Below are 20657 nucleotides of genomic sequence, written 5' to 3'. Positions count from 1 at the left end.
TGAGCTGATTTGGTATTCAAATGGTGAGTATTTAAAAATAAAATTCTACATGCAATAAATGATATCAAACAAGGGACATCTCATTGAAAAGATTTTACAAGAATTTACTTGAAAATCTTTTAAAACCATATTTAAACAGGGTCCAAGTGGTTTGTGACGGGGTTGAACTTCAAAACAACTTTCAGTAAGAAAAAACACTCAATATCGATTAGAATTTCATGCCTGAGGTGGGAAAATGCATTTTCTTAAAGGTTTGACTAATCCACTATCACATGAAATGATCAGAAATACAACTATTTGAGGTATATATATAAAAAAAAGGGTATGACCCAAAAGGCACCCATCTCAGAGAATCACCCATAAAATATTTGTGTGTTGTGTTGTCTACTATTTCCGCACAGGCTGTGACAGTGACATTCAATAATCAGATGTAAGCCTAAACATAGCCAGACGTGAGAGCTCCATAAAAGGCCATATCACATGACCACGTGTAGGCTACTGTGTGACTGTTTATGTGTGTACGTGTACGGTGTACACCATGTAGAGCGGATTGGCCACCACTAGTTATTTCCATTTTCAAATTAGTATCTTCTGGTCTTCCAGCCTGGTCAAGATGGTCAGGCTTGTTTTAGAAAAGGTTTAAGCACTTTTAAACTAGTCAGAATTGTCAGTCAACCTCTACTGCACTTGGAAATAGGCCTAATCTTAAACCAGGTAAGAACAAACCACCAAAAACAACTTCTTTTTTTTCATGCAACCAAAATTTGCCACCATAGATTTCATATTTTAAATAATGAACCATAAAAAAAAATTATTATTACAATTTTATATGATTCTCATAAAATTCCTCTTAAAATTATCTTTGTTTTCTCTTCGTGGACTTTGGTGTCTCATCAAATACTGAGCTCAGTTTCTGCACACTTATGTCCAGGCTATAAATTAGTGCCTTGGTTATGGGGTATTTAGGATTTGCATTTATTTTGATAGTGAGATTTTGTCTAACATTCTTTCTGTAGGCCTACATACTAAATACAATCAGTCATTAAAGGGGGTCATAATATGATAATTCAAATGTTCCTTGATCATTTGACAGTTAAGAGTTCGTTATACTATAAAAATACCCTGTAAGTTTCAAAACTCAAAACTTTCTTGTTATTCCAAAAACTGCTTTTATTGAAACCAAGGCCAGCAAATGACATGATCTAAAAAGTGGAGAATTGTGACGTCACACTTCAACTTTGGCCCCGCCCACTGGACCTAAGTGAACAGTGACATGAGAACGAGAAAAGATCGATACAGGATCAATACATTAACCTTCCAAACGATCCTAATGCTAGGATAGTGTGTGTGTTTCCTTCAACAATGTGAATGTCTCAGCAGTGCATTATTTGTTTATTCTGTGTATTGTGGATTACGGTGCAGGCTTTGCAAACAGACTTTTACGATATGGATCTGCCAGCAACGCCGCAAACATGTAACCAAGTAGTCATGTTTATTCTAATGCCTGATCTGTGATCAATGTAATTATTTAAGTTCAGACTGATTATCTCTCAAAATATCTTTCAATACGGTTTATGCATCAGTAAATCAAGCCAGTGACTAAACAATCAACTTCACGTCGTTTCTCTTAGTAGGATGAAAATAACCATATTTAAACTGTGATTAAATTGTATAAAGAAAGCATATCAAAGAACGCTCCCATTCTAATTGGCCAAGCTGTCAGTCACACAGCCAGTTTATCTGGACACTTGCCAAAACTCGTTGAAATCAATCATCACAAATCATGACGCTGTTACAATGTACAGTACGATGCTCTTACTGTATTTGCATCGTGTTTGCATTGTTATTTGGTGAAAGCTAGAGGTGTAATTTCATACGCGATCAACAGCTGTCTGTCATCTGCTCAATGCTCATCACTGCAACCTTTCATGTGATGGGAATAGATCATTATGATCAATACTTTCCACAATTCCTTAATTTCGATAGCTGCTGTAATAGTAAAAACGTAGTAAAAGTTTTAGAGAGAGTTCCACATGTAATGCTAGCTGTTTCGTATGCAAACGTGTCAGCCAATCACAGCAGTGGGCGTTTACACTGAAGTCGCACAGCAGACACGCCCCTTCCAACAGAGCGTTCAAATCAGAGGCTAAAATCAGGCTCTGAAAAATGCCTTTTATTTATAAATTATGACAATATTTGATGTTAAAATCATTATAAGAGCACCCCAGGAAACATTATAAAATAATAAAATAATCCAGTCTATGACCCCTTTAAAAGCTTATTAATACTACATTGATACTGAAATAAACAAGGTTATAACTTTTATCCCCAAAACAACCATTTCTTGACACAAACTTAAGCAAGATATATGGGAATATATATTCCCTCCTGAGCTTTGGCAGTCTTCAGTTTGGACTCTGTGCTTGGTCCACTTTATGGCGGCGACGGAAAAAGCCACACTGAAAATAAAATCACATGAAGAGTCAGTGCATGCTGAGATAATGGAAAGAACCGTGTAATATCATTATCAAGTGTGTGGACACAAATTTTTACCTTTATGAGAATGACAATAATGATGAAAAGGAGCAGAAATCCTCCTATGGATCCTCCAATGATGGCACCTTTAGATGACGTCACGATCAGCTTCGTGATCATCACCTCAACCTGCATTGCATGAAAAATCTCTCAGCCACCAAATGCTTGATAACATGTTTGCATGCTTGAAAAGGGTCTGCCATTCACCGTAACAGTCCTTGAAGTATCCTTCGCAGCATAGACGGTCTCATCAAAGCTGTATTTTCCTACGGCAGTGATCTTGTCTGATTTTTCCTATAGGTTTGAAAAGTTATATTGGATAAACAGGTTGTTCATGCACATGATTATCACTATACCAGGACTTGCTGCTTTCACGCCACGTCGTAATTACCGTAATTTCAAGATGAAAACACGTGACATTCTACTCGGAGCTGTTCACGTCCTCGCAATTGGAATTATGCGTTTTTATGACAACACCATCAACACCTAAATTAATCTGCAGTGGTCAGGTGGTACACCAGTCACGTGGTACAAGTAGGAGCTCTCAGAAAATTCCCAGCTTTCAAGTTGTAATTACAAGCTCTACGAGGACGTGAACGCTTTTTACACATTTAATGCTCCTAATTACAGTAATTACGACATGGCGTGATAGCACCTTTGCAACTATACCTGAACATCTTTTATCAAAACATCGGCAACAATGATGATTTTCTGCAGCTCTTTCATGGTACATTTGATGACATGGGGTCCCTACAGGCACAAAAATATAAATATAAAATGAATTTTAAATTGAAAATATTTTAATTATTTAAACAGTTGAACAGTTTAAACAGTTTTTTAAAAGCATGATCAATGTTTTAAGGTAATATCTTACCTCCACTTTATTTCCTTGCCAATCACACTTCTAATGCAAAAGGAGCAATAAATGTTAATTTGAAAGCCTTCATGCTGTTTATGGTCACTCTAAGCACTAAATATTTCATGTGGTACCTCTGGTTTGACACTTTTGATGTGCAGATCGGTTTTGTCGGTGTCCTTTGTTATGTGTACAACTACATCGATTGTAGCGCCATACTTATTTTCACCTGCAAACTGAATCAGAATACAATAGAATATATCATATAAATATATGAACATAAAAATTATCCGGTTCTTATGTGATTTATATACTGTACCTGAAATTCAAACTGCATCTGTTGAGTGTCTTCTTTTGCACCCTCTTCAATACGGAGTCTATTTGGGGAGGCTGTACTGTCGTTGTGGAATAAATAAATAAATAATAATACATATGCTTCAAATATTACAAAATCAAGAGGTTTAAATGGGTCATGAACTGCATTTTTTTTATATATTACCTGAAGTGTACTTATATCTTACATCAAAATGGTCATCATTTAGAAAGTTAAAGTCAATTTCTACCCTGATTTCAGCCCTCTGATTTGAACGCTCTGTTGGAAGGGGCGTGTCTGCTATTAAGTAAACGCCCACTGCTGTGATTGGCTTACATCTTCTCATATGAAATAAGTATTATATGTGGAACTATCTCGAAAACTTTACTATGTTTTTACTATTACAGCTGTTAACTAATCGTGAAAAGTGTTGATTATAGCATTATATTTAGATCTACTCCGATTGCATTAAAGGTTGAAGCAATGAGCATTGTAGCCTATGACAGATGTGTCTGTTGAGCGAATGAATGCAGTGATCTCATCATTGCAACTCTATTTCTGCACTCTCACAAATGTTTTCATCATAACTAATAGTACAAACACGATGTAAATAAGATTCACTGTGCAGTGTAGACAGCGTCATTGATAATAATGGGAGTTTTGGCGAGAGTCCAAAACTCAGTCACTGATAAACTCTTGACATCTCCAGCGATTATAAAGGGAGGGTTCTTTAAACCGCTTTCTCTATATAATTTAATCACAATTAAAATAACAGATTATTTTCATGCTACTAAGAAAAATAATGTAAAGTTGACCGTTTAGTCGCTGGCTTGATTCTGACGCATAAACAGCGAAAAAAATATTTTGAGACAAAGAACATCTGACTGTACATGAATCATATCCGAAATCACTGGTCACAGATTAGGCATTCGATTTAACACAGTTACTTACATGTTGTGGCATTACTGTCGGGTCCATATCTTACAGTAAAAGTCTGTTTGTAAAGCCTGTGCCGAAATTGTGACTGATTTACCACATAATCCACAGTGAAATGTACCGAACAAACAAATAATTCTCTACTGAGACATTCACATATAGTTGAAAGTAAATAACCACTTTTCTAGCATTAGGATCCTTTGGAAGGTAATTTAATTTTTAGTCCCGTGATCCTGTATCTATAATACCGTAAATACCTCCCTTCTCTTTATGTCATTACATCATAATGTGACTAAATTTGAACAAAGTTGTTTTTGGAGCTTGGTTTTAATAAAAGCTGTTTTTGGACTAACTAGGAAGTTTTGATTTCTGAAATTTACTGGATGTTTTTATAGTACAATGACTATAAATGACTATTTTATAGTACATGTCAAAAGATCAAGAAAACGTATTTCTCAATTCATGACCTCTTTAATTCAAAATACTTATCAGGTTGTTTGTTCACTTACCCAGTCAGCTGGATTGGTAGGGAATACATCACATTAAATGCATATTTTTTTGAGTCCAGAAGCTGAGAGCCATTATTCTGACTAAAACCAGAGAAAATGTTTTTTTTTTTTTTAAATGCACATTTAAAAAATTAGTAACTGATTTTTATATAAAGAGCAAGAGAACCAGCTCTCAAACCTGGTTAGATTAGCGATAATCTCAAAATCCCTCAATTCAGATTTGATGTCATTGAGCTGCCAGGAGACGAAGAGGTTGGTCTGGGAAATGAAAATAAAACAACAACAACTTTTCATTGCTGGAAAAAATCAAGTCCAAATGACATCAGAATTCAGAATTTCAAAGATAGTCATACCTGTGTGTCTCTTTTGAAAACAGGGTGTTGAATATTACACTGTATCTGATTGTCATTCTTCACAGGGCAGGTGGCACCTTCTATTTTCTGTAAGTGAGACACCAAAACAGGATATCCTGTATAAATGCATCAACGGCAGAGATAATTGGCTTTTGCAAGGTGAGGTCATGTTTTTTTTACCTTCTGACTGAGTATACTGGGGTAGGTCAAAGTCAGGGTGGTCAAAAAGGAAGGGTCTTCAGTATTCATGAGATTGAAGTTGATATTCAAGCTTTGAGTGTCTCCAATTATGATCTTAGTTACACTGCAATGTAAATTATTTTAGTTACAAAAAAAAAACATCAAACTATATTTTTACATTTGTAAATAGCTGTGGCTGGGGCCCTCAGGGCCCCCTTTTAAAAGTGAATTTAATTCATGTCATCAGTACATACCTAATTTGTGAATCAGATAATGTAATACTTGGTTTACAATCTTTAACTTTGCAGTCATTTTCAAAGGAAATCTAAAAATAACAAAAAATGTATGATCATTTTAAATGTTATTACATATTAAAACATACATTTAAAGTCTTTTAATGAAAAATTGCCTAATATGGATGATGGATAAGACATTTTTTAAATCAAATAATACTTGGTATTCATTAAACTGATCAAAAATGGCAGTAAAAACATTTATATTGTATACAAAAGATTTATATTTCGAATACATGCTGTTCTTTCTAACTTTCTATTCATCAAAGAATCCTTAAAAAAGTTATCACAGTTTCCACAAAAATATTAATCAGCAAGTATTTTCAACATTGCTAATAATAATAATTTCCTGAGCAGCAAATCAGCATATTAGAATGATTTTTGAAGGATCATGTGACACTGAAGACTGGAGTAATAAGCTAATAAGCTTTTAGTAGCTTCTTTGGGGTTCCCTTTCACACGACCTATATATGACCACTGTTTCTTCTGAAATTGTGTGTAAATGACATAATGATGACGTGTGAAATAAACGAAACGAAACGAGAAATGATGCTGAAAATTCAGCTTTGCCGTCAGGAAGAAATTACATTTTAAAAAACAGCTATTTTAAATTGTTACAATATTTCACAATATTACTGTTTACTGTATTTATGATTAAATAAATGCGAGAAACCTCTTTCTAAAATACAAAAACTTACCAACCCTAAACTTTTGAATGGTAGTGTAACAATGAGTGAAAGATGACTATGTGCACAATTGCTTGTGAAATTGTTATATTATGAATATTCTGAAAAATGTTTACCTCATCTACAATCTCAGTTGGAGTAAATATGTCAAGAATTCGGATAGGGGTTGGGTTGGGGGCCAATGAAAAACTCAGCTTGATTTTAATAGGTGAAAAACAATCAAAACATCCCTGAAAAGAAGACAATCAGTCAATATCACAAAGAAATGATCATAGCTCTCAAATAATTTTTGCAATAAATAATTTCTATTTTTTAATTTCTAAATAATTGCTATTCAATGAATACTGACAACTTCTCTGACAAGTTGCGTAGAAAAAAAAAAAGAACCAAACAAAGAAGCAACGTACCAAATATTGTAGGTTGATACGGGTGCACTCTGCTTCTGCCGTCAAAATAAAAGTGTTTTTTAATTGATCGCTGTTGTCAACAGTGATACGCTTTTTGTTTACATCAGAATCCAAGTCAATTTGGTACTGAAGAGGGAGTGTTTCAGCTAAAATGACAGAAAGTTAAATTGTGGTTATAAAATAACCATGAGGATTGTTTTGGATCAAGAATATTCTCACTGAAATGAAACAGAACACTTACATTGAAGTTTTCCCTTTATCACATTAAAACATACTCCTAAAAGTATGCTAAACTTGCTGGATAATTCATTCATTTGTTGAGTCAGAGGAATTTTCTTGTGTGAAATCGTTATAGCTGGTTTGATAACCACAACAGGGATACTCCTGCAAAAAATGTTTACACAAACATGAAACAACATCCAAAGAGAAGCTTCCCCTATCCTACAATGAAACAGAATGTATGCTGAAATATAATTTAAAAAATGTAACAAAATCGAACAAAATGTTCTTTACTCACTCAAAAACAGTCACTCTCCCTTGACTTCCAACAGCGATGCAAGGCTTATTTGGTGCCGTGGCAGGAGCGCCACTTACTGACTGACCAAAGTGCACAAGTTTCATTCCAAAATTTGAGGGTGAAATTTTCTATAGGGAGGAAACAGCTAATTATATTTAAAAACCTTTCAAGTCACATTGAGATGGAAAGTCAAACTTTAAATCAACCATCTTAGGTCTATTATTTAAAAAATGGTCAAATTCATTTTTAGAATAAAATAGAATATATACAGGGCAGTGGCGTAGGTTTGATTTTGAAATTGGTGGGGACGGGGACAACAATGTTTAAATATATTTTAAATTTTGATCGAAATTATTGCTAGGGATATATCAGTGTCACTGGATATTGGTAGGGACACGTCCCTAGCGTCCCTACTAAATTCTACGCCCCTGATACAGGGAGCTATATTTTGTGAAGAAGCAGGCTTATAATTGTTCATAACATTTAATAATTTTAGGGTAAATGATAATGAAGCAAAAAATGCAAAATCATGTGTATTACATATTTAAAAAAAATCACTGGTTTATTATGCTGTTGATGCATAATAAATGCATAATGATCTTCTCCAGTGTCTATTTGAAGTGATTCCAACTGAAATCAGTCTTTTCTTAAGAATTTCTGGATATTATAATGGGATATTAATCGTTTTACTTTTTGTATTATTTATTATTTCATTTTATGAATTTGACATTAATAAAAATCTCTTTAAATAATTAATATAAAATATTGTTCTAATAATTATCTCCACCATGTCTATATGATCATTAGGGGGAAAACGTGACAATATCTGGACAGAAATTGTCTGGATATTGTCCAAGATTGATTAAAAAGCTCAAGTGTAAAGAAAATATGCCGGTACCCACTTGTGAAAACTGAAGGCCATCTTTGAATCCATTGTAAATGTAAATGCTTCCCGAGGAATCTGTTTCCAGAGGAGCGCCCACTGCTACATCATTGAATTTGTTCCCATCAATATCTCCTATAGAGCCGATGGCTGCACCAAACCTTGCAAAGTCCTGTCCCGCATCACCCTGCAGCTCCATTGTCACGCTCTCAAACCGGTCCTGCTTTAGGATGATTTAAAAATAAACAAATTAGATACAAATCATGTTATACTATGGCCCACACGTTCATGAGCTGAAAGGAGAGTATGATCTTACCTCATTCAATCTGTACACTAGCACTTTGCCTTCTTCCCCATTTTTATAGAAATGTGGTGCTCCAACTAATAGATGATCGGTGTATTGATCCCCATCAATGTCCAAGGCACAAAGAACTGATCCAAAGTAAGATCCAACCTATGGCAATTATACTTCACTTAATTATTATCATATTAGCAAATGGTTAAGTGTAATCAGAAAAAAAAATACTTATGCATTTATTATGAACTCATAATATGTAAACCAATTAAAGATTACTCAATTCAACAATTGAAATGTGTACATCTTAAAAACGGACTAATATATGGTGGTGGTCAATTTTTTAATGTTTTAAAAGAAGTCTCTTCTGCTCACCAAGGCGTCATTTATTTGATCCAAAATTCAGCAAAAACAGTAATATTGTGACATATTTTTACAAATTAAAATAATTGTTTCTATTTGTATTTATTTAAAAAATGCAATTTATTTCTGTGTTGGTAAAGCTGAATTGTTGATGTTTTGATTGTTTTTCACCTATTAAAATCAAGCTGAGTTTTTCATTGGCCCTCAACCCAACCCCTATCCGAATTCTTGACATATTTACTCCAACTGAGGTTGTAGATAAGGTAAACATTTTAATATAAAAATTTCAAGCAATTGTGAACTTCACACAAGGATCATGTGACAATGAAGACTGGACTAATGATGCTGAAAATTCAGCTTTGATCACAGGAATGAATTACATTTTTTAAAACATTCAATTAGAAAACGGTTAAAATTAGTACAAATATTTCACAATATTACTGTTTTGCTGTATTTTGGATCAAATAAATGAAGCCTTGGTGAGCAGAAGAGACTTCTTTTAAAACATTAAAAAATCTTACTGTTCTGATAATGTTATCCACCACTACGTATATATATTATATATATATATATTTTTTTTTTTTGAGTGACTAGAATTTTTCACCTTTCAAAACTGAAAACAAACAGTCTGGTGTGTTAATATCAATAGTATTAACCTACAAATACCTGATCTCCCTGGAGCACATAGTTTTCGGAGCCGTTAAAAATAAATACCCCACCAGTCAGATTATACCGTGGTGCACCAGATATGTAGAGAGTTTTATCGGATAAATGAGCAGAAGTGACGCTATAACCTGTGATCAGGAAGGAAATACAACAAATATGAAACAGAGATGCCTTTCATTTATCCAGGTGTATGTAGGATTGAAAATAATCCAAGACATTTGAAATTAACAAAGACATATGCTTTACTGTGTTCCACCCCTTCTTTTAACCACAAGGACCATTTGGAGTTCCCAAAGACACAGAGGGGCTGATAGTGATCAAGGCCTGTAGGCCAAGATTTGTGTACTTTGGGGGTCTATGAATTGTCACACCTTTAGAACAATGGGGGAAGTGTAATTATCTGATTGGTCAGTTTGAATGTCTCACATTTGGGTTTTAGTCACATGGTCAGGGAAAGGATAAAACAAGACTGTAACTGTTGCTCTGCCCTTTTTATGCTCCGGCGCTCTCTGGGTCCCTCTTGGGACTCTCTCTCTCTTTACCTCCTCTGCTATTTCTCTCTCTATCTCTCTCTCTCTTTCTATCTATCTCTCAGGTAACATTTTACATACATGCTGGGTACAATTAATTATATACTGTAAGTTAACATCATCTCATACATCTATTTTGTAGGTATTTTAAGTGTAACCATAACCATATTTTGTCATTAAACCTTTTCAATTACAAATAATGTGCTAAATGGTTTTGATTTGGTATTGACTTTGAAGTGCTACCTATTGCAATACAATATTGTCACTCATATAGCAACGCTCTCCCACATATGAAGCTATTGTAACTGCGCTTATTTCCGTCGTTGGTATAAGTGGCAGTGGGTGGAATAGACAAGAAATGTACAGTTTTCTACCATCTTGCTGATAACGTTTCTTTAGTCATTCGGCAGTCTTGCAGCTTGAACCCCTGCAGAAAATCCACCCTTACATGTACAATATATATATATATATATATGCTTGAGAAAATGACTCTGCTGAACAGCAGTTTTTCACTGAAAATATATATACAGGTCCTTCTCAAAAAATTAGCATATTGTGATAAAGTTCATTATTTTCCATAATGTAATGATAAAAATTAAACTTTCATATATTTTAGATTCATTGCACACCAACTGAAATATTTCAGGTCTTTTATTGTTTTAATACTGATGATTTTTGCATACAGCTCATGAAAACCCAAAATTCCTGTCTCAAAAAATTAGCATATCATGAAAAGGGTCTCTAAACGAGCTATTAACCTAATCATCTGAATCAACTAATTAACTCTAAACACCTGCAAAAGATTCCTGAGGCTTTTAAAAACTCCCAGCCTGTTTCATTACTCAAAACCGCAATCATGGGTAAGACTGCCGACCTGACTGCTGTCCAGAAGGCCATCATTGACACCCTCAAGCAAGAGGGTAAGACAGAAAGAAATTTCTGAACAAATAGGCGGTTCCCAGAGTGCTGTATCAAGGCACCTCAGTGGGAAGTCTGTGGGAAGGAAAAAGTGTGGCAAAAAACGCTGCACAACGAGAAGAGGTGACCGGACCCTGAGGAAGATTGTGGAGAAGGATCGATTCCAGACCTTGGGGGACCTGCGGAAGCAGTGGACTGAGTCTGGAGTAGAAACATCCAGAGCCACCGTGCACAGGCGTGTGCAGGAAATGGGCTACAGGTGCCGCATTCCCCAGGTCAAGCCACTTTTGAACCAGAAACAGTGGCAGAAGCGCCTGACCTGGGCTACAGAGAAGCAGCACTGGACTGTTGCTCAAATTTTGCATGTCATTCGGAAATCAAGGTGCCAGAGTCTGGAGGAAGACTGGGGAGAAGGAAATGCCAAAATGCCTGAAGTCCAGTGTCAAGTACCCACAGTCAGTGATGGTCTGGGGTGCCATGTCAGCTGCTGGTGTTGGTGCACTGTGTTTTATCAAGGGCAGGGTCAATGCAGCTAGCTATCTGGAGATTTTGGAGCACTTCATGCTTCCATCTGCTGAAAAGCTTTATGGAGATGAAGATTTCATTTTTCAGCACGACCTGGCACCTGCTCACAGTGCCAAAACCACTGGTAAATGGTTTACTGACCATGGTATTACTGTGCTCAATTGGCCTGCCAGCTCTCCTGAACCCTGAACCCCATAGAGAATCTGTGGGATATTGTGAAGAGAAAATTGAGAGACGCAAGACCCAACACTCTGGATGAGCTTAAGGCCGCTATCGAAGCATCCTGGGCCTCCATAACACCTCAGCAGTGCCACAGGCTTATTGCCTCCATGCCACGCCGCATTGAAGCAGTCATTTCTGCAAAAGGATTCCCGGCCAAGTATTAACTATTGAGTGCATAACTGAACAATTATTTGAAGGTTGACTTTTTTTTTTGTATTAAAAACACTTATTTTATTGGTCAGATGAAATATGCTAATTTTTTGAGACAGGAATTTTGGGTTTTCATGAGCTGTATGCCAAAATCATCAGTATTAAAACAATAAAAGACCAGAAATATTTCAGTTGGTGTGCAATGAATCTAAAATATATGAAAGTTTAATTTGTATCATTACATTATGGAAAATAATGAATACTTATCACAATATGCTAATTTTTTGAGAAGGACCTGTATATTTTAAATCAACTCACTCACCTAAATATGAAAATTTGGGTCCATTATTAGTGTCATTCATAAATTTCTCAGTGCCTTCGGATTTCAAAATGACCCCACCACTCCAGTCATAGGCACCAACTGCTCCAAAAAGAACAGATTTCTATGCAAAAAGCAAAACAAATGAATGTTAATAGTATATCAAACATCCACACAAGTTCTTTGTAGATTAACATGAAGTTCGTGAATAAAAAAAATATCAGAAGCCAAAAATCCTACTTACGTCCTGCACGATATGGGAACTGAATCCAGCCTCTGCGAGCTGCAATTGAAATCCTGCACCTTGCTGAGTGCCTGAGACACAAAGTGGTCAGATATTGCATGGAACTCATTTTACTTGGTAAAACTCACATTAATATTATATTGCATATTCAGTTAAAAAACTGTCAAAGTCAATTTTAGAATATTTGATCTGTTTTTAATCATTCACTCAACTGATTCATTCAAGCACACTGATTCACAAAACACTGTTATAGGCGCAACGCTTGATTCTGGTTTGGCTTAGTTTGGAACAATTTTATTTGGCGGTGCAAAAATAGATACTGGAAATGTTTTGTTTAAAATGTTTTACTCAATTTACTGCTTGTTCACACAAATGTTATATAAAAGTAGCACTCACAGTCAATTTTGTGCTGTTGCACTGAATATCTGCATGGTTCAATTTTACATCAGCTTTTTATTTAGGCTACAGCTGCTCATCCAATTAGATTTTAGCATTCACCAAACTGCCTTTCTCTTTTATATTGCAAAACGTTTGAAACGTTCTTACCTTCAACCCCAATTATACTGTTCTCCAGTTTGGACAGGATGTCATCTAATGCAGCATAATTGGAAACATTGAAGAATTGACCAGGATCTGCTATGTCGGTCATCTCTTTTATTGCGTTAGGTTTAGACAGAATGCCATCACCAACCTAAAGATAAGATGTTATTAAGTGTGTGGGTTTTAAGATTTATTTTTAAAATAAAACATACAAATCATTAACTATATAATAACAAACTCTGTGTAATATAGCTGATATGAGTGTTTTAGTATAGGGCTCAGGCTGGTGAACCTAGAAGTATCTACAGGGACAGATTAAATCTGCAATTGTAATTCCATTTGCATTTTAAACATCTAAAATGGTAGAGAATTAAGCAGTAAACAGGACACTTACTCCTATGGAATAGCGATTGACATCTTTCATTTGTGTCATGTTCAAAACATCATCAAGTTTCATCGTATCTCCCAAAATTTCCCCGTCAGACAAAACAATTATAATTTTTTTGGAGTTATTTTTTGATCCATTTTCAGGGATGAAAATATTTGTACTGTAAACAACCAATGAAAACAGTCAGACCATGACATTAACGCATCACCAACAAAAGTGCTACATGCTAATCAAACACTTACAGTATAAAATGCAGTATAAACAGTATAAAATGTCTAGTATTTCACATCATAAATTGTAAACTCACAGGACATGACGGATGGCCGAGGCAGTAATTGTGATATGTCCAATTTGCTTTATTTCCTTGACCTTTTGCAAGGTACTGGCACCATCCTCATTGTCTAGAAGTGAGAGCTCTGTCCTGATTATATTGCCATATTGCACTATCGCAAAGTCACACTGAGGAGAGAGTTGTTGTTCTTTTTGTTAAGTAAAATACCTTTTAAATTGCATTTTAAAAAATAGATATAAATGTCTTTCATAAAATCCTTTCATTTATACTTGCATTGAAACATGCTTTCCAAACATTGAACATGACATTGTAGATGAAGTCTTTGGCTCTCTCAAAGTCATCATCACTAATGCTACCAGAGCCGTCCAGCACAAAAGCAATGTCTGTCCCAGCATCTAAAAAATATGTTCTGAAATATCAGTATAAAAATAATGGTTTCTTTTAAAACATTATTCTTTGCATCTGTAGTATGACACAATCAGCATGACATAATTAATAAATAATAATACTGATTCATTTAAAAGGCCAAATATAGACTAGTACCCTCCTCATCCTCATCTTCATCTGTTTTTGTGTCACTGTCCGGCTCGGCTTGTCTTCTCGTCCTCTTTTTAACTTGTGGATATTGACAGAAATGTAAATTAGCAATCAGACTCTTTAAATGAGCCACAACAAATTATTTAGTTTTATCTCAGGTGGGCTCACCTTGATCGAAACTTCTACCTCGATTGTTGTTGTTGTTGTTGTTGTTGTTGTTGACTGAGATGAAAGAGATTTAGAAAAATCAGGGGTAGGATTTTGTCTGTTCAAATCTGAAATACCATTATCAAATCATCCATACATACCAAATTCAACAGGATTCAGTTTGACTTTCTCATTGGGATTCATCAGTTGGCAATTTCCATTCAAAACCTCAGTTAAGCTCTTCTTTATGCGAACTTGGTTACACATCTTGGGAGAAAAAAAATACACAACCCTAAATATCTCGATTGTATCTTTCACCGAAGTCATTCCTCTTCGCGTTCGGCTATAATTTCATTCTAACTGAATAAACAGATGTTAATGTCCTGTTAATAAGAATTTGTGGCTACAAATTCTACGAACAGTGAGAGAATCGCTCTGATTGAAACTTGACAAAGAGTGCATTGTTTTATTTTAGAGATGTTTTCACTAGGGAAGTGACGTCACCATATGGTTTTGGGTGAAGTAACAGTTTTGACTCACAATGCTTATGACTTCCTCCTGATAGTCACACAGGCATCATCCTGAACAATTTCCCCAAATGTCCGAATACATTTAAAAAAATACAATTCCCCAGAAATAATTGTGGTATCCCAATATTCCTATTTAACTTGTCACGGACAATTTTTTCACCATACTCTCTAAAAGACTATTTCTAGTCTTTTAGAACCGGCACATTTCTGTCTGTCACGTATGTGAAGGGGAAGCCACACTCTCTGTGGTTTTACTGTAAAAATGTTGTGCGACAGACACAAAACCTTTTGCAAACTTTATCTGATTATGCAGTTTACTTCCCGTTTAGTATAGTTTTCAATAGCTCAATCTTTGGTGAAATCATGTTGAGAATATAAAAACTGTCAAACATATTTGACATCTCTAGAATATAAAAACTGTCAAACATATTTGACATCTCTGTTTTTATACATACCACAATGTGCTCCTCTTCTGATATCAGCCTAGAAGCTACAGATGCTACTGATCTCAGCCCTTTTAGTTTTTCATCTTTAAAAGATACATTGATATAATAAGATTTTTTTTACTGTGAAAGTAATTCTGTAATTCAGTGAGGACATTATTATGAAATTAACAAAGTTAAGTTTACAATTTGAGCTTCTCTATAAAAAGATACAAAAGACAAAGACAAACTTACCGGTCAAATTTGAATTGACGCATTCATCCTTTAGAGTGCAGCTGAAAAGTTTTCCATTTGATGGGGAAGGAACAAAAACTCTAGAACAGGACAAATTAAAACACTTTTACTAAAATAGATGACCTATAAGGTCATTATAAAGAACATTTATTTATCTTTTTCAGTAAAACGACATAATTATTTTAAAAAAAATGTCATAAATTACTAACCCATCATTTGATTGAATAACAGTTTGCCCAAAGAGTGGATCATCTTTTATAAAATGCTTCACTGGAGATTTCTGAATATTGAACCCGGTCACACTGCATATGACTGTAACATTTAAAATAATGAGTAAAAAATGAAATGATTCAGACAGCAGATTTTTACACAGTAATAAGATTATGTTTTTATAATATAGTTTCTACTTTTGCCCAGACATTTTCAGATTCAAACAAATAAGTGTTTAAAACATGCCCAAACACAAATAAATGTTTTAAATAATGAATTGTAAACACTGATTATCAACACTGTACATAAATACATACCAATCAAAAAAAGCAGTCCTTTGTACATTTTGTGAATTAGATCAAATCCACTCTTTAAAAAAAACATATCGGCACACTGAGACAGAAAGCAGCTCGTTGTGGTGTTGAAAGTAGCCTAAAACAGCACAGATGCCTCTGCTGACTGTTAAACCCTCCCCCTTAACACACTTCAGACACAGCACATTTACAGCACACATGTGTTTTCTGGGGAAGTGTATCCATTGAGTCCTTTATTAATTGCCATTCCTCGTATGTAGTTTATAGGTTAGAGTGTGATTGCGAATATTTCTATACAGTAAAACGAAAAGGAAATTGCGTTTAAAGTGGCTGAACACAAATATGCTATTCGTACGAAAAACATGTTGTATACTATGGTGAGGAATCATTTGAGTTCCGTTAAAGTTGTAAGACTGGAAAAACTGGAAGAAATGAAAGAGATGGCAACTCTCTGAGAAAACAAAGGAGATTAACATCTGAACTCTCTTGCTATATATTAACATCCCCATTCGATCGCACTTGAGTTGATCACCTCCCAATTTACAATTCTCTCTCTTCCCCCTCTCGCCTCTCTCTCTCTCATGCTCAGATCACCTGAAATACACCCAAAAATCTATGTGGTTAAAACTTTATTGTGAACAATTTTATACATGTTTGGTATCATGTTTAGGTTTCTGCCTTGGTCTGAGTATTTAGGGAGATGCTGAAAATGGTGCAGGGTACGATTTATAGTTTAAATCAGCCAGTGATGCTGAATGTCCTCAAGACACTCAGCATTATGCATTTTTCTTATGTCAGGTTCCTTACACACCTTTTCTCTTTATCTCTGAGCATTAGATGTTATTGTATTGATTATCTTTGAATTGATTATGTAATTGGCATGATACATTTACCTGACTAATAAGTGGGGGTGTAGCTGCTCTATTTAAAGATATCAATGTAAGCAAGTAAAATTTGGGAATTACCCGTCTTTCGAATATCTGGGTATTGTGTTAAAAGGTGCCCCACGCATTTTACTTATTATTTACAGGCCTCCAAAATACTCTCCAGCCTTTGCTAAGGACTTCACAGAACTGTTATCAATGAATACAAACTGTTTGAAAGTTTTGCTATTGCTGGGGATTTTTATATTCACATAGATAATTCAGAAACCAATATGCCAAAAGAAATCATAACTGTTTTAAATACTTTTAATCTGACTCAACATGTACACGGACCCCCACACAATCGTGGGCATAGATTTACTTATCAGTAAGGGTCTAAACATTTCATCGATTGTTATTAAGGATAGCACTGTCTGATCATTTGTGTTTTTTCTTTGACATATTGATCTCTCCTACTATTCAAGCTAGATCTGTGTCTGTCAAGAAGAGATGCTTAAATGAGAACACTATGTGCTATTTATGAAGGCCATATCTTTAACACCAAGCATATCTGCAGACTCTGTTGATTCTCTCCTTAAGTCCTTTAACTCAAAAGTACAGAGTGTAATAGATGATATTGCTCCTGTGAAAGTCAGGAAGAAGAGTGGCAGACAAAAAGCACCTTGGAGAAACTCAACAGCAGTGCAAAATATGAAAAGACAATGCAGAAAAGCTGATCCCATGTGGCGGAAGACAAAACGTGTAGGCCATTATAACATCTAAAAAGACAGCCTCCATGCTTTCAATGTGGAACTGCAAAGCTAGACAGACTTTCTTCTCAAATATTATAAACAGAAAAATAAACAACACAAGCACTCCCAAGCCAGATTCCCAGTGAAATGCTCTCAGATAGCAAGTGCAGTGAGTTTGCTTCCTTTTTCTCTGAGAAAATCAATAAGAAAGGCGATCAGCATATCCTTCTTTTTATAACTGTATCCACTGTACGTCCGACTGACTGCACTGTATTCTTCCTTTTGATTCTAAGCGATTTTTAAACATCTAAATGATTTTTAACTCAAATGGCACCAAGAATTGTGTAAGAGAGAAACATAAACCACTTAATTGGGGAAATTAAAAGATGAAACAATGCTGAAGACCTGGGTCTGTGGTGGAGTAGTGAGTTTGATGTGTCAATTTAACTCGAGGTTCTGTGGGGTGCGGACTGGATCGACTCCATTCCTAGAGCTTCCGAACAAATGATTTTTTTTGGGTGGGGGAGGGAGGGCGGGGGTGCGGACTGATGGGGCAGTGAACCCGAGGTCAGTCCTAGAGCTCCTCCCGTCCGATTTTAGGGAAAAATCGGGTCCATCGGCGACGTCCAATGGAATTCTTAGGCGTGCCAAAAACTATATGCAAAATAAGATTTTATTCTATGTATCATCTTTTTACTTTAATTCATTTTATAACTGTATCATTTATCTCTTTTAATTCCTTTTATAACTGTTTTAATTTTCCTTGCTTTTATGGGTTATTTTCTATGCAAAGCACTTTGAATTGCCATAGTGTGATATTTGAATTCCTTTAAATGTCTGAATAACTATTTTAATTTTCCTTGATTTTATTTTGTGATTATTTTTATTCCTTTATGTAAAGCACTTTGAATTGCCATAGTGTATGAAATGTGCCATAAATAAACTTGCCTTGCCTTGCCTCAAGGACACAAAAATGTTGCTCGACCAACCTAAATAGGGTGAGTCTTATACCTCTGTTTAATGTAATGTTACTCTAGTTAAGTGTACGTGGGAAACCATGGCATGACCAAACCAAAGCTATCAGAGAAGTAATATTGGTCGGCTTATATCTGTAGAAGTGGCCATGACCTCTGTCTAAAGTAAACGTTACTTTAATTCAAGTGTATAGCCTACTTACCACTGGGGGCTTTACAAAGATATCTCTGATTGAGTAATGCGACTGTCTAAGATATTAGCCAATTACCTAGTGACTGAAACTGACGAGTTCAAAAGCGACATAGATTATAAAAATATAAAGTAAAGAATTGAATAGAACAATCAAATGTGTCGCTAAACTATTATATAAATGACCAATGGGTATTCTAACCTAAATTCAAGGTCTTGATAAAATGGAGTCAGATCAAAGTTTAATTGGAATTAAATTACTTTGCCACGCTGAAAAGACAGTAACACGCCGTAAGCCTTCACCTGCTTATCGGAAACTGTCATTGGACCAATTGCGCAGACTTTTTGGATTCATACACTTAAAGCAACTAAATACAACTGATTTCTTATCTTTTTTTTGTAATGATTTTATATTGTGTTGATGTATATGTTTATATTCAAAATGTGCACATATGTGTAGTTTTATGGACCTTTTATTTTAGAAATCTTTTTAAAGTGAGTGAGATGCCCTTTAATTATCACTGGCATACTATAGGTAGGTACTCACTAGTTTTGCCAGAGGACATGTATAGAACAATCTGAGACGATCACACGCTGACTTTGTTACAGGATGTGGTGAATATGGAAACCAGCAACTCTAACTGTGACAGTAAACTAGTCTACCCTCAGCCCTCAGTTTTTTATTTGACCTCAATATATATATATATATATATATATACTTTTTTTTAAAATTAAAGCTGCAGTCCGTAACTTTTTTGAGTTAAAAATTATCCAATTATCCAAAATAAATTTTTGAGCAAGTACATAACCAGCCAGTGTTCAAAACTCTCTGCTTGCCGTAGCTCGATTCAAAACGGTAAGCGTGTAATAATGTTTTTAATTCCAGTGGTACTGGTGGATTTCCGCGGGAAATTCGAGCATGTCTTGTGTGTCATTACGTCACATCTGTACACACAAAGAAGGAGTCTCGGCTAGTATTGCTATATTGCGTGTGAGGATGCTGGAGGTGGAGATTTATAGCCTTTTCTCACTGCACTTGATAAAATTAAACTTATCAATTTGATGGCGGATCCAGAAAGGTTCAAACGACAATCACCTCGTACGAATTTTACGAGGTGGCTAATTCATACTAATTCATACGACCTCACTCGTACAAATTCGTACGATTTTTGCTAATTCGTACATATTTTACGAGTTACCAAATTCGTATGAATTCGTACGAATGACCTACCCCTGACCCCGCCCCTAAACCTACACTGTAAAAAATGATCGTGATTTTAACGGTAAAACACTGTAAAAATGCTACAGTGAAAAACTGTTAATTGGTTAACAGAAAGTTTCCTTATTATATACGGTAAATAACTGTGATATATATAATGGTACATTTAATTTAATTTTACTGTAAAATACCGTTAAATTTACAGTTTTTGGAAGTGAAAAAGAACAAGTCATTGTATAATTTACAGTGAAAAAATGTAAATTGACATTCCCACAATTCCCTGCGTAACACTTCACATTTGATATATTTTGTTTTTAAATCACT

The 20657-nt window shown here is 35.1% G+C and overlaps 1 protein-coding gene across 1 annotated transcript; it reads right to left on the bottom strand.

The window, feature by feature from the left end:
• Positions 1–2215: 2215 nt before the first annotated feature.
• On the bottom strand, positions 2216–16467 carry itgae.2 (integrin, alpha E, tandem duplicate 2). Its single transcript, XM_056243149.1, is given in 32 exon segments — positions 2216–2459; positions 2554–2664; positions 2743–2829; positions 3205–3285; positions 3410–3439; positions 3526–3627; positions 3711–3786; positions 5150–5230; positions 5328–5407; positions 5503–5589; positions 5683–5806; positions 5937–6007; positions 6778–6891; positions 7069–7214; positions 7310–7452; positions 7586–7713; positions 8488–8691; positions 8785–8922; positions 9793–9920; positions 12460–12580; positions 12701–12771; positions 13247–13391; positions 13635–13788; positions 13936–14087; positions 14194–14315; positions 14464–14535; positions 14626–14679; positions 14742–14871; positions 15590–15663; positions 15812–15891; positions 16021–16123; positions 16339–16467. Coding segments are annotated over 32 exon segments (3330 nt in total). The 5' UTR covers positions 16406–16467; the 3' UTR covers positions 2216–2405.
• Between the last annotated feature and the right edge of the window lie 4190 nt (positions 16468–20657).

Source organism: Rhinichthys klamathensis, unplaced genomic scaffold (genome assembly GCF_029890125.1).
Source record: "Rhinichthys klamathensis goyatoka isolate OS25496 unplaced genomic scaffold, OSU_Roscu_1.1 h1tg000781l_1, whole genome shotgun sequence".
Lineage (NCBI taxonomy): Eukaryota > Metazoa > Chordata > Actinopteri > Cypriniformes > Leuciscidae > Rhinichthys > Rhinichthys klamathensis.
This window is presented reverse-complemented; position numbering and strand designations above follow the sequence as displayed.